This window comes from Mustela erminea, chromosome 10 (assembly GCF_009829155.1).
Source record: "Mustela erminea isolate mMusErm1 chromosome 10, mMusErm1.Pri, whole genome shotgun sequence".
NCBI lineage: Eukaryota > Metazoa > Chordata > Mammalia > Carnivora > Mustelidae > Mustela > Mustela erminea.
In genome coordinates, this window is record NC_045623.1 from 66,288,549 (window position 1) to 66,301,682 (window position 13,134).

Genomic DNA, 13,134 nt, shown 5'->3' on the forward strand with positions numbered 1-13,134 from the left:
GCCACATGCCTTTACCATGTGTATAATTAATGTAATTTTATATTCTCTCAATTAAAGTGACACGCCCAACAGGCAGATGACACAGGCCCCTAGTAATATAAGTCGTCTGTCTCCGCAGCCTGTCGATAAAACATGCCCCCAGCCTTGCCAGGCTGGCGGCCACTGGCCCCATGAGTGAGGAGGGATGAAGATGTGTAGAGTGTTGGGTCTCTGAGACACTCTGAAACTTCCAAGTGCCATCCCTAAAGGCCTCCTGTGAAGACAGAAGGCAAATTTTGGCCAGTGGTAAGCATGTAGCATTCTGCGGCTTACAGAGCATTCTCCTGGCTTTCCTGTGAGGAACCCGAACTCCATGTCACCTGAACTCCTCCCCTTTGAAGATGAGCAGCCCACACCCCAGGAAGACAAGGCAGGACGCCAGCCTGAGTGCCCTGGGCTCTGGAGCCCAACATTTGCCCTGGCCACGGCTCATTCTCATATGTGTTCTTTCCCCGGCTCGCCTCTGCACCCAGAAAGCCTGGAGTTAAGCCTCAGCTCTCTTTCCCTGACAGTCCATGCTTTCTAGTCAGGGAAAGGCAGCCTTGGAGAGTGTGAAGTGGCGCCAGGTGAAGGAGCAGTGAGTTTTAGAAATATTGAACTTAGCACTTAGCTTTTATTATTTTTCCCCTTTAAAAAAAAAGTACTGTTTTTTTGTTTTAATTTGACTTTTAATTTTAAAGCGCTATCCTCTCTTTTCTGTGAGAATCTTTAGTTCAGAGGACCAACTCAATAACCTCATTGGTACTATTCCGTGTCCCTTAAACTCTGAGGGGTTAGATGTGTCCACCCAGGGGCCGGCTCACTGTGGCTGTGGGGTCTGCGTGTTGGCCAATCCTCTCTGCCCTGTCCGGCCCCTGCCCAGCATGTGCACATGGCGGGGAAGGCCGTGCCCATGCCCTCAAGCAGCCTGCGTGGAGTCTACGGATTAGGCACAGTGTCTGAAGAGGAGCGTCCTGTGTAGGCTTTCAACAGGCTGAGGGGGGTGCTCCCAGCAGAGCGGGCCTCACTGCTGCTTTCCCCATAAATGGGCAGTGAGGGGCCACCAGAACATGAGGAGTGAATGCGCGGCCACGGAAGCCTAGGGACCTCCCGCATGCCTAGCGCTGTCACCTGCACCACCCCACTGCAATGTCCCTTTTTCCTCCTGAGGGAACTGGACTCACCGTGTGCCCCGGAGATGCTGGGAGCGGCTGCCAGCCAGGGCCATGGAACCTGAAGCGTTTGCCATCGTGCCATAAGCCCGTGTACCTCCCGAGGATGGCTTCGGGGGAAGTGCAGGGACTCAATCAAGCCAGCTGCGACCCAGAGGCATGGGTGGCTCATGCTGACACTCTGAAATGCCTTTCTGTGGAGACCATGGCTCTCTTGTGCCATGGGGCTGTTCTGCTCCCCTCCCCGTCTGTGACAGGAAAGCCTCCCTCACTGAACTCTCAGTGTCACACCGTTGCAGAACCTCCCAGGCCCCCAGGCCCCCAGGCCCTGCTTACAGGGCCCTCGGAGGCTGTGAGATGGGACATTACCCAGCGCTGGAACTGCAGGGAACAAAAGGAGAAGTGCGGGAGTTCTGGATCTCCAGTCAGAGATGTTGGGGCCCTGGAGACAGAGTGGCAAGTCCATTAGCAGGGTCTGGGGCAGAATGAAAGCCCAGGCAGGAAGTGGGCACATTTTCCGCTCCCTTCTCCCAGATTTGGTTATGGGGTTTCCCACTTGGGGTCTCTCCCTGGTGCAGGCCTCCCTGGCGTCATCCCCCTGCCCCGCCAAGGGGGGCAGTGCCCTGCAGTGGAAAGATTTCTGACCAGTCAGGGGACCTCAGTTCTCAGCCCAGCTCCCCATTGGCCTTCCTTCTGCAGCCACACTGGGCCTCAGTTTAACTGACACCTTCTCTTGGACACCATGGCATTTTATTTTTTTTAAAGATTTATTTATTTATTTATTTGAGAGAGAGACAGTGAGAGAGAACATGAGCGAGGAGAAGGTCAGAGAGAGAAGCAGACTCCCCGCAGAGCTGGGAGCCCGATGCGGGACTCGATCCCAGGACTCCAGGATCATGACCTGAGCCGAAGGCAGTCGTCCAACCAACTGAGCCACCCAGGCGTCCCAAACCATGGCATTTTAAACGGACACAAGCTCATTTGTCACTGTGTCCTCATCCTTCTCCCCAGCTAGCCTGACCGGTCTGATGCGCCTCCATCACCCACCCTCAGGATATGGATGGGGCTGGCTGGACCCCTGAGGTCAGCCTCCAGAATAAGTATGTGGGTGAGTGACTGGCCACAACCCCCAGCCTTGAGCCTCTAAGATTTGTTCCTCATGCTCCATGTGTGACACGGAGGCACCCCTTGTGGGCTTGGTGGAGTAGTGGGCCAGCTCAGGCCCCCTGGAGCTCTAGAAGCAGACTTGGAGCCTGGTTCCACCGCTGATTGGCTTTGCCAGTGGCTTCACCCTTTTGAGGTATGAAACAGAGCAACTGCTAGCCTTTCCAGCCATAAGTCCAGGGTCATGTGAGCTAATGCAGGTGACGTGCGGCTTTATTACTATCTCCCATTTCTCTGACGAGGGAAGTGCAGTCAGTGGCTGAGTCCACTTTTCCTACAGTGGGCAGGAGTATGATTGTCATAAAGAGATCCCCCGGCTGGGATTAGGCGATGTGGCTCTGCCACCAGTGCATTCTCTGTGGTCTTGGACAGGTCACACCTCTGTCCTGGGCATCACTTTCTTCCCTGTAAATGCAGGGCACTGGGAGAAGTGACAATCTGTCAGGGCTACCCACTGCAGGCAGGTGTAGCTCTCACCAAGCTGCCAGTGGGAGCCCCAACTTGGTTTGATCCAGTACTCTGTGCACCTCAGATGTCTGCCGATAACCATGTGCTCTGTGGCATCCTGGGAGGGTGGATATGCTGTTCGTGAGATGGAAATCCTTCGACGTCTAAGCAGAGCTGGACTCAAGAGGCTCTTTTTGGCCAAATAGGCTTCCAGATGCACCTAATGTTGGTTCTTCTGAAGCTTTCAGCGAATGCAAGCCAGGAGGCCCCATGGGGCAGCCGTCCTGTGTGGGAAGGTTCATCAGTACCATCAGTGTTTGGACTCCCTCCTTCTCCCACCTTCTATGTGCACCCGCTCCCCCGGCCTGCCGGATCTTTTTGGAGTTTGGGGAAGAGAAAAGCCCAACAACCCAAAGAAGGTCGGAGCCTCAAGCAAGGTCATTTGTGGTCTGCCTCCTCTGTGACCTTTTGACCAAGTGGGTAAGGAGTTGAAAAAACCATAAAGTCTGTCTTCTTAACACCTACCTGTTAGTCTCCTGTGGAGAAGGCACGGGAGGAGAGAAACTCCTTTTCTGGGTGCACTAAACCACAGGGCAGCAAATCCCGTTCCTCCTTGTGGAGCTGGGAACAGGTCTATCATCGTCTTAACAGAAGCATCCATTTTCATTGTGGTGCCCTGTTCTCTGCCCTGTCACACACTGTCCCAGGGCCAGAGTCTGGACTCAGATCGAGTGGCAGACAGCTCCAGGCCAAGCGGAGGTAGCAGAGACCCAGAGGATGGCACTTGTCTGGATGTGGGTGACCACCAGGAATCGATAGGCTTCTGCCTTCATGGAGGAAACACTTTTTGGCTCACAGAGCTCCTAGCTGTGCTAGGTGCTGTGCTGGGAAGTACATGAGCAGAGCCCCGTCACCACGTACTCTGGGGTGGGACAGGAGCCCCCTGCTTTGAGCCGCGTCTCCACCTGTCTCGAGATTATGGTGGGGTTTTCTCTCCAGGCAACTGGCCAACCTAGGCCAGTGTTCTTTTGTCCTCAGTGTTCCAAACCCGGGCTCCAAGTCATGGGGGCACTTCTGAGAAGGCTGCTCCCTCCCCAGACTTCACAATCCACTCGTCACCTCTCCCTCCCAGCCAGAGAAGTTGCTGCACCAGCCCAGAGCCTCTCAGACCAGCCGTGCACTCCCGGCCCTTACTACTCATTGGCCATCTGTGTTGAGGGGGCTACTTGGAGGTGAATTTGTACCATAGCCACTTCTTCAGGGGCCAGTTACCAGAGTCTGGCAGGGAGCTTCTGAGGGAGGTAGAGAGATGAGGCATGTGTACTGGCCTGGCCTCTGAACGTCAGGGCGCCCAAGGAGCCATAATCTAGGGGCAGGAGACAACTTGGAATGGCCCTCCAGACCCAGTTTCGAGCACTGGCCCTAAGCAGGGGCCGCTGCTGGCTGAGGTCCCCTGTGGGTGGCAGACACTCTGGGGCGCTTTCCATACCTTTTCTACAGTCAGCTGTCAGGTCAGCTGCTGCTTGCCTCCCCTGGCTCACAGGGCCACAGGTGTGGGGGACCTGCCTGGAGACACGCCGCTCGCACCGAAGGAGCTCCAGATCCTACCAGGGAAGGGCCACGAGAGTTGGAGGGAGGAGGCACTTTCTTCTTGCCAAGAGCTGGGAACCAACAGAAGGCCTTTTGCCCCCTCTTGGCAAGTGGACCTCACCCTCGAACCCTCTTCTTCTGTTCTTTTTATTTTTCTTTTTTTGGGGGTTGGCTTTGAATTATCTTATTTTGTTTACATTGCACCCAAGTTTCATGGTACAAAAGACTTGCAGGTGCAAATATGTCCCGCCTTCATTAGCTTCCCCTCCCTTTTTAATTTATGTGATTTCAATTTTCCTTCCCTGTACTGTTAATTAGGGGACCCTCTAATCAGCGCCATTATCACAGTGGTATTCATGTTTAGGAAAGCCGCTAAACAAATGCTTGCAAAATTGCTAAATGGCTAATTAATGTCTGTTAATTAAGAAAATTGCTCATGGTAACAAACCATGCCGTTGCTGGCAGCCGCTAGAAAGACACACACTTGTTGAAATTAGTAGCATGGCAGGTAGGGGAACATCTGCTCCACAGAGCTCTCCGGAAGTGAGCAGCCCCTCACTTGGCCAAGAAACTCCAGGCCTGTCCTCAGCGGCGCCCCCACCTTCCTGGACGGCCCCCTGCCGTCTTTCCTTGCACACCTCTTCTCCCTGTCTCCGGGCCCACCGCCCAGTACCAGCCCCTCCACCCCGCCCTGGCTCCGGACTGTGTTTTCTGAGCAGGTGGGAGACTGGGCAGCCTGGCTTTGAGGGAGAAGGCTGACTAAGAGAATCCTACCTGCATCTTGAAGATTCTCTCTCCCTTTCCTTTTTAATGTAACCTCCCCCATCCCCTGTTCAGGTTTTGGGCTTTTCTCAAAAACGACTTGGGAGAGTAATGATGGCATGATGTAGGATAGAGAAGAGTGGATTAGGGTGAGCTCCTGGTCACCAGCCCCCGTGTCCAGCTCGGAACATCCCGAAGGCAGGAAGGAGCTTCCAAGATGGGCCTTTTGTGCTTTTTGATTGACCTGCAGTAGGAAATACGTTTGACATGGCGAACCAGTATACACACACACGTATAAATGTGAAAAGAAGTGGGTGAAAAGATTTGCCTTTATACACACAGAGCTGTTAGTTTCTATTCTGTTTTTTTACTCCGTTCCAGGTTTTTAGGAAACAATGGTTGCAACCCACTAAATTGATTTCACCATCCACTAATGGGTTGCAGCCCACAGTTTGACCCATCCTGTGGTTTGAGTGAATTCACCTGCCCATCTCTTCTGGGGGGAGCCAAGGTCAGCATAGCCCAGGGATTCTGGGGTCAGCTCAGGACCGTGGGTGGCTCATTGCTGGCTAGAGTGGAAAGCCCAGCCCCTCCACCCACCCACCCAGCAGTCAGGGGCCTCCAGCCCCATCCCCCTGCCCCTCTGCACATGCCAGCTTGAGTTCTGGGCTACAGAGTCCAGGCGAGCCTCGGGACCATCAGGCATCTCATCCTGGTTTTGTCGTCCACCAGTTGTGTGGCTGTGGCCAAGTTCCCTCATCCCTTGAGATCCAGTTTCCTCATGGGTAAAAAGAATGAGAAACCCTACTTCATGGGGTAAAAAGAATGAGAAACCCTACTTCATGGGGCCCTTTAAAAGTGAAGGTGAATTAATAAAGTTCACGGCATGGGTTCTCTGTAACCGTCCGTCCTTTTGTTCCCTTGTTTGTTTGATCTCTGGCCCAGCCTGACTCCTCCTGTCTGTTCCCGTGCACCCATCAGGCCCCCTCCCCTCAGCAGTGAGGCCCAGGAGCCTGCATCCTGTCTGTGTCCCCCTCCAGACCGGAAGCTCCCCCAAACCAGGGCCTTGCTATGCGTCGCCGTGCTCTCCAAGCCCATCACAACCAGCGTATTTAACATGGCAAACTCCTCTCCAGCCGTAGATGGTGCCCGGGCCCCCTGCTCCTGCATGCTTTGGCAAAGGAGCTGGGTTTTATTTCCCGTCCCTGTAAACCGCCCTGTGAGTGTGTTCATCGGCTTCTCTCCCTCCCGCTCTCTGCGCCCACCGTTGAGCCTGTGACCCAAGCCGCCGCGCACCTCCCCACCAGCCAGAGCCCGCACGCCCGCCCGCCGCCTGCCCTTCGTTTTGGTTTAATTTTTGTTCTTTTAAGCTTCTGCGCTTCTCCATGTGCTGTGATCTATAACCTGCCTCTACTGTCTGGCCTCACAGGGTCCTCCGGGGTCACAGCCCTCGCCGCACGCACAGCCTCCACCTCACAATCCCAGCAGCATGATGGGACCCCACAGTCAGGTAAAAAGCACTGTGGCTCGCCCGCCCGCCGGGGGGCGCGGGGCACGAGGAGGACAGAGCCAGCAGAGGAAAAACAAAAATCAAAAATGTGCTCTAGCCATTGCTTTCGAGTCTTTATGGACAAATGAAATTATAAAGAAAAATTTTTCACCCCCTTCCCCCCAAAGACAGTCTTCATTCCTTGGACATCACACCCAGCTTGGATCTGAAACCAAAAGAAAAGCAAATATATTTCTGTGACCTTGTCAGCGGCCTTTATGTTTTTGTTTTTTCCTCTCTCACTTTTGGTTTGGTTTTTGAGTTTGGTTAACCATTTGTTCGTAACCGAAGCTGCATCCCTAGCCTTTCTCTGTGTGCGCTCTTGCTGCTCCTGCCCATCGCCCCGCACAAGTCAGGGAGCCCGCTGGCCCCTTACTGTTCTCATTGTGTCCCCCCACCCCAAATCCTCACTCCCCTTCCCCACCCCCTGTGTCAGTGGTTTCTGTGTGTGTGTGCGCGCACGCGCGTGTGTGTCCAGCTCTGTCCGCACACCCAGAACATTTTGTGTATGAGTCCCCTTTTGAGTCGCGATTTTCCCTTCCTGAGAGCAGAGGTCTCTTCCTCGGCCCCGCACCACTATAACAGCTCCTCCCTCCACGCCCCCTGCCCAGGCCCAGCCGCGCTCTCCGGCCACCCAGAGTAGATGTCCACGGGCACACGCGGAGTCAGGAGCCGCCCGTGCCGGGTGCCTCTGTTGTTCCCTCCGCCCAGAGGAAGTTGTGCCCAGAGGGAAGAGGCCACCGGGAGAAAGAGAGTTGGAAAGATGGCCGGTTGTAACAAAACTGGACTTGGTGGCTTGGAGCACAGTCGTGTTTGTCCCTGGGCGGGAGTGCAGGCTGTCACTGAACTACTTCCCTGTAATTGCAGCCTTTTATGTCACCGCGCTACGCAGGCGGCCCCAGGCCCCCGATCAGAATGGGAAACCAGGTACTGTACCTTTTCATGTTCTCTCTCCCCTCACCCAGCCACCGTTGGCCCCCGCTGGACTGTGACACCAGTCCAAACTTGGGGAAAGGATTTGGAGGTGGAGGGACAGGTTTGAGTGCTGGAGATAGCTTACAGGCCGGTCCCCAACGAGGGCCCTTTGTCCGTTCCATGTTCACCGTACAGCCCCTCTCCCAGCATTGCCTCTATCTCTCCTGGTGGGCTCTGGGCAGCAGAGCAGAGCCTGGTGGTTCCTGGAGCCCAGAGGGCAGCAGCAGAATCAGCCCCAGTGGGAATGCATGGTTTCAGCTATTCTAGGGAAGGTGGTAATGCCCCTGCCCCCTCCCTTCCAGGCCCTTCTTGGAAAAGGGTCTTCCTCCTTAATGAAGTTAATTGACAACGTGCATTTTTTTCCTGGAAGCTTTTGAGAATTGCCAAGGCTGGTAAATATAATCCTGCTATTAAGGGGAGAAATGGCCCGTAGGAATGCTTAGATCAGGAGCCTGGATGCAGCGGAGCAGGACGCTTGTGAGTTTCTAAGCAATGTCTGCCTGTTTCCCAGACCCAACTCAAAACAAGAAAGGATTTGTTCGTGTAATTAGAAAAGTGGTCCGCGTATGGGGAGGGCTTCTCGGCCTGGGGTTGTGTGCCTTATGCTGGCCCATTAGGGTTGGCAGTTCTTAGGTGGTCTGGAGAAATCGGCGCTTGTGCCGCCATCCCTAGTTCAGCCCATCCGGGGGCGGGAAAGGAGCTGGAGAGGTAAAGATAAAATATCTTTTGAGGATCGACAGATTTAAAAGAAACTTAAAAAGAAATGTTAGGGAGGTTTCTTTTCATGCTGAAGTACTTTTTTACATAAAATTCTTCGAGTGACCTTGCAGAAACCCTTCAAAAGATGTGACTGCATCACCAGTGCCTCTAGCCCCTGCTGCCTCTGGAGCTTGGGAGTTCTCTTAGCAGCCAGAGCGGCCTTGTTGTTTCTGTTCCCAGAGCACTGCAAGGAAGGCCTCCCTCCCGGTGCTGAGCTGTAGGGCCTAAGGCGAGACCCTCATAGTCCGGGGCCACCAGATTATACTGTTAAAATGCCTGTCAGATTTCCAGTTATTTTTTTTTTTTCACCTCCAAAAGTCTTTTGTTTTCTCTTTCTCTGACATGAGGGAGAGAGGTAGATAAGAATCAGACACCCAGCTTTTTGAACAAGGAGGGACCGTTGGGTATGTCCCAGAGGAGGAAACAGGTCAGAGTGAAGGAGTGGCTTCCTGGAGTCCTGCAGTCAGCCAGGTCAAGTGCGTCTGCAGCTCCCAGCCCAGCACCCTTCCTTGGCCCCTCACCCGGTTCAGTTAGCGTTCAGAGTTGTGAATGTGCTGGCCCAGCCACCGCAAGGGTGGCCTCTGCTGTCGTGGGCGTGGGCCCCCACAGCACCTTCTCCCCCTGCCCGGTGCATCCAGGAGTTCTCCTTGGCCCAAACTGGACCCCTCCCCATGGAGGGAACAGATGCTTCCTTATCATCACTGTGGCCTTTTCTCTAGCAATTAGGGGACACGAGAGGAAACATGTATGTTCCTATTTATCAATTAAGCATGAGCCAGAGCCCAAGAGAGCAAATGGAGAATAAATCTGTCCTCTGCACCTCACATTACAAAGCAGTCGGAACCTTCCCCCCAACCGCTGCCCCCCACCACCCTGCATTTGGAAATTATACCAATTTCCAATTTGCTGTGGAGTCAAGAAGTGTTTGCCCTCCAGGGAGGGATGTGCCCCTCTCAGGGGTGTTGCACCTGGGCGGGGGGTGGAGGGGCGGCGGGCGGAAAGTGCCTCATTTGGTGGTGGAACAGAACCCTCGGCCACCCCAGTGCACTCAGGCCTAGCTGAGACTAATGGGACCACCTGTGGTAGGGCAGTGGAAAGGGCACTGGGTAGGGGACAAGAAGCTAAGGACTGCTGACCTGTCCTCTGAGCTTTACAAGGCTATCCTCCCACCTGCCTCCCTGGTGACAGATTTGGGGCCATATATAGAGGTGAAAGCATTGCTGTTTTTCCAGCGAGAGTCGGCGGGTGGGTGGGGAACAGTGGGGATCAGCGGGGCTGAGGAGAGGACTGGGACCTGGGTTTCTCGGGCAGCCCTCCCGTACCCGTCCCAGAGGAGCCCCCGCTGGCCCGTGGCTGATGGGGGCAGGCAGCTGGGTGACCGTGCAGACGCTGCTTGGCCACTCCCTGGGCAGACGCTTCCTGCACCAGCCCCACAGTGCTGCAGGAGAGCTGCTGGCCTACTTCCCAGAGCCCGCGGGATGGCCCCAGAGCATCGCTTCCCTCTCAGGCTCCGGGAGCGCCACAGCGAGCGCTTTCAGCCCCACGTATGAGCCGTGCTTTTGCTTCTTCCTTATATTGGAAGGCCTCGGCTTCCTCTGTGTGAGACCCGTTATCTCGGTCACAGCACATCTGCCTTCCCTCGTAGAGGAGGCCGAGGTGGCCCTGTCCCCAGTGCCGGGTCACCCCAGTGAGGGCTGGAGGGAAGTGATTCCCAGACTCCCGCTGAGCAGGCAGCCCTGCTCTGCTCCCGGGTCCTGACAGAGCAGGGTGCGGGGACCCCAAGGAGGAGCTCCCCTCGAGGTCTGTCCACCTCCTTACGGGGCTACCTGGAGGGGGAGTGATTGCCCGGCTGCCACAGCTGCTTTGTCAGGGTCATAGGTGGGGACAGTCTGTGACCTGGATGGTCCCCTGTTCACCTTGACATCCTGGGGTCCCCCAAACCAGACAGCCTCAGAGGCAGGCCTGCCTTGGTCCTCTCAGGCCCCTATAACTGGGGTTTAGAAATATCCCAAACCCACAACTGGGCAGACCCAAACCGGTCAAGTGATTCAGAGCTGGAGACCTTGGGGAGAGGAAGCAGGGCTGGAATAAAGCAAGAGGTCCGACGAGCTAAGACCGGGGGCTAGAGAGACAGACTGTGAGTTAGAGGACAGCAGGTCCTCCCAGGTTTGCGTGGCCTCCCATGAGTACCCCCACGCACTGGACACACACACACGCACACACACGCACAGCCAGCCCATTCTGGAGCTTGGAACAGTACTGAGAACTAGTCTCTTTGATTACCACCACCTCGTTCCACAGCTGATTTGGAGGTCCCCGCTGGGCCATCCCCCCGGCTGCGCTCAGGACCAGGGGGTGCGGAGGGGGCGGCTGTCCCAGTCCCAGGGGCCCAGCCTCTGAGAAGCGCTGGCGTCTGCAGAGGGAACAGGTGGTCCGCTTTCCCAGAAGCTTTCCCTCTCAAAGGCAAGGGCCTGTGATTAAGTCCTGAGGCACGGGGTTCCAGAAGCACACACTTCCCCTCCAGCTCTGCTGCTTGTTTTGTCCTTTTCTTCCCGATTGCTGCTGAAATCGCCTCAATCCCAAGTCAAGTCAGTTTTAGCAGGTCCCCACCATGAGTGTGCCAGGCGTCCACTCGGGAAGCCCGTGGCACCCTGTCCTCCCCTTCTTCGCAGCAGCCACACCAGCACCTGCCACTTGGAGCCGGCTCTCGGGGGGCAGCTTCTCCTTCAGTCTCCTGCTCGCCCCTCTCTGGGAGGCCTTTTTTCACCCCTGGAGCCGGAAGAGGGCATTTCTTATGGAGGACGAAGACAGGGAGTTGGGGGCTCTGAACACTCATCCTGGCTCTGTCAGTAGGTGACCAGGGGCCTTTGAGCTTCTGGACCTCAGTTTCCCCATCCAGACCTCAAAAGGCCACCTGCTCCCCTGTACAAAGATCCCTGTGTAGTGTTAGGATTTTTAGCTGGGGGGTGGGGGTCTCCTGGTCCCCACACTTTAGGGGAGGGGATAAGGTGAGTTACATCTCCGTAGGTGAAGGAAAGACGGGGTATGGCTTAAACTGCTGGGGCCAGGGTTCAGGAGGTGAGTGCAGGGGGCGTGCTGCTGCTGAGGGGCGTGTGGCTGGGGCGAGGCCAGGATGAGCCCAGGCTCTGGGAGCACAGACCCGTGGAGAGAGCAGGGTGTGCGATGCTTCCTGTTCCACTGCCTGCCGCTTCTAGGGCCCTTGCCTCCAACACCAGCTGGCAGGTCGGGGGTCCATGTGAGCCCCCAGGAGGGTGGTGGTGGACTGGGCCAGGCAGGTGCATCTCTCTCCAGCCCCCAGCCACTCAGCGTGGCTCTCGTGTCTCTTTCAGCCTCCGGGAGGAGTTCCTGGGACCCAGCCGCTGCTGCCCAATTCCATGGATCCCACCCGACAACAAGGTAGAGGGCAGGGCAGGGCCACCTGCTGCATGGGGAGTCTGTGCTGTCTGATCCCCCTCCCCACCTCACAGCTCCCCTACTCTCTCATGCAGGGCACCCCAACATGGGAGGATCAATGCAAAGAATGAACCCTCCCCGAGGCATGGGGCCCATGGGGCCCGGCCCACAGGTAACCCCCTGTCTGTCTGTCCATCTCCCTGTCCATCTATGTGCACCCGCCTACTCTCCTCCTTCCACAGTCTGTCAGTCGTTCACGTCACTCAGCTCGCAGGGGTGAGGGGAGAGAACATGGCCCAGTCCCCAGCTGCCTGCTCTGCCCACGGCTGGGCTGGCCCCCCACACAGCCAGGAGCAGCCCCCCTTGGTAGGCGGCAGGCCAGATTAAGGGGCCTTCCGGAAAGCTGGGGGAGCGGGGCGGCCAGGTATTGCCAGATCCTGCTGTGGGAGGGTTTTGAAGACTTTGGGAGGTGGAGGGTCTGGTGCCTGAGCAGTGGTGTGGGTTCTCTGGGAATCCCAAAGCCTCCTGGGTAGTGGACTTGAACTGGCTTGGGGTCCCGATTTGTTGTGACCCAAAGGCGGGATGAACAAGGGGCAGTCCTAGCTCTGCCTGTGACTCACCATTTGTCCGTGGGTGAACCTTTGGACCTCGGTGGGCCCTAATAGGCCTTGGTTTCCCTGTTTGACATGAGGGGATGAGGAGTGTGTCTACACCCGTGGTTCTCGGTGATGCCACCCCAGGGAGAGGAGGCCAGGCTGGCCAGGAACCCTAAAACCCCCTTCAACCCAGAGCCTCAGCCGGTTTCTTGGCCCTGGCTCCAAGCTAAGATTTCTTCTTCTTCTTCTTCTTCTTTTTTTTTTTTTTTTAAAGATTTAATTTATTTATTTGACAGACAGAGACCACAAGTAGGCAGAGGGACAGGCAGAGAGAGAGGGAGAAGCAGGCTCCCTGCTGAGCAGAGAGCCCAACACGGGGCTCAATCCCAGGGCCCTGGGATCATGACCCGAGCCGAAGGCAGAGGTCCCAACCCACTGAGCCACCCAGGCACCCCCAAGCTAAGATTTCTTAAGACCAGAGAGGTTCCATTGTCAAAAAGGATCCCTCGGAAATCTCTGGGAGACATGCTGTCAAGCGCCCTGCCCACCTCTTTGCAGTTATGGCACAGCGGTCAGTCCTTGTGACCCAGCTTCAGGCCCCGCAGGTACAGGCTGGCTCTCCTAGGACCACCTGGCGGGGGTCTGACAGGCCATTCCTATTCTTGAGCTTTCTCACAGTTGCTTCCCA

At 56.0% G+C, this 13,134-nt stretch overlaps 1 protein-coding gene across 6 annotated transcripts in view; it reads left to right on the top strand.

The window, feature by feature from the left end:
- Positions 1-13,134, top strand: part of SSBP3 (single stranded DNA binding protein 3) — a 161,195-nt gene that overhangs the window by 129,821 nt on the left and 18,240 nt on the right. For 2 of the 6 annotated variants that reach the window (XM_032303680.1, XM_032303679.1), the window contains 4 exons: positions 6,583-6,663; positions 7,570-7,629; positions 11,787-11,853; positions 11,946-12,022. In XM_032303680.1, coding sequence (XP_032159571.1) covers positions 6,583-6,663; positions 7,570-7,629; positions 11,787-11,853; positions 11,946-12,022 — 285 coding nt within the window. The remainder of the gene's footprint in view (positions 1-6,582; positions 6,664-7,569; positions 7,630-11,786; positions 11,854-11,945; positions 12,023-13,134) is intronic. The other 4 variants (XM_032303682.1, XM_032303681.1, XM_032303684.1 and 1 more) reach the window with 2 other exon arrangements.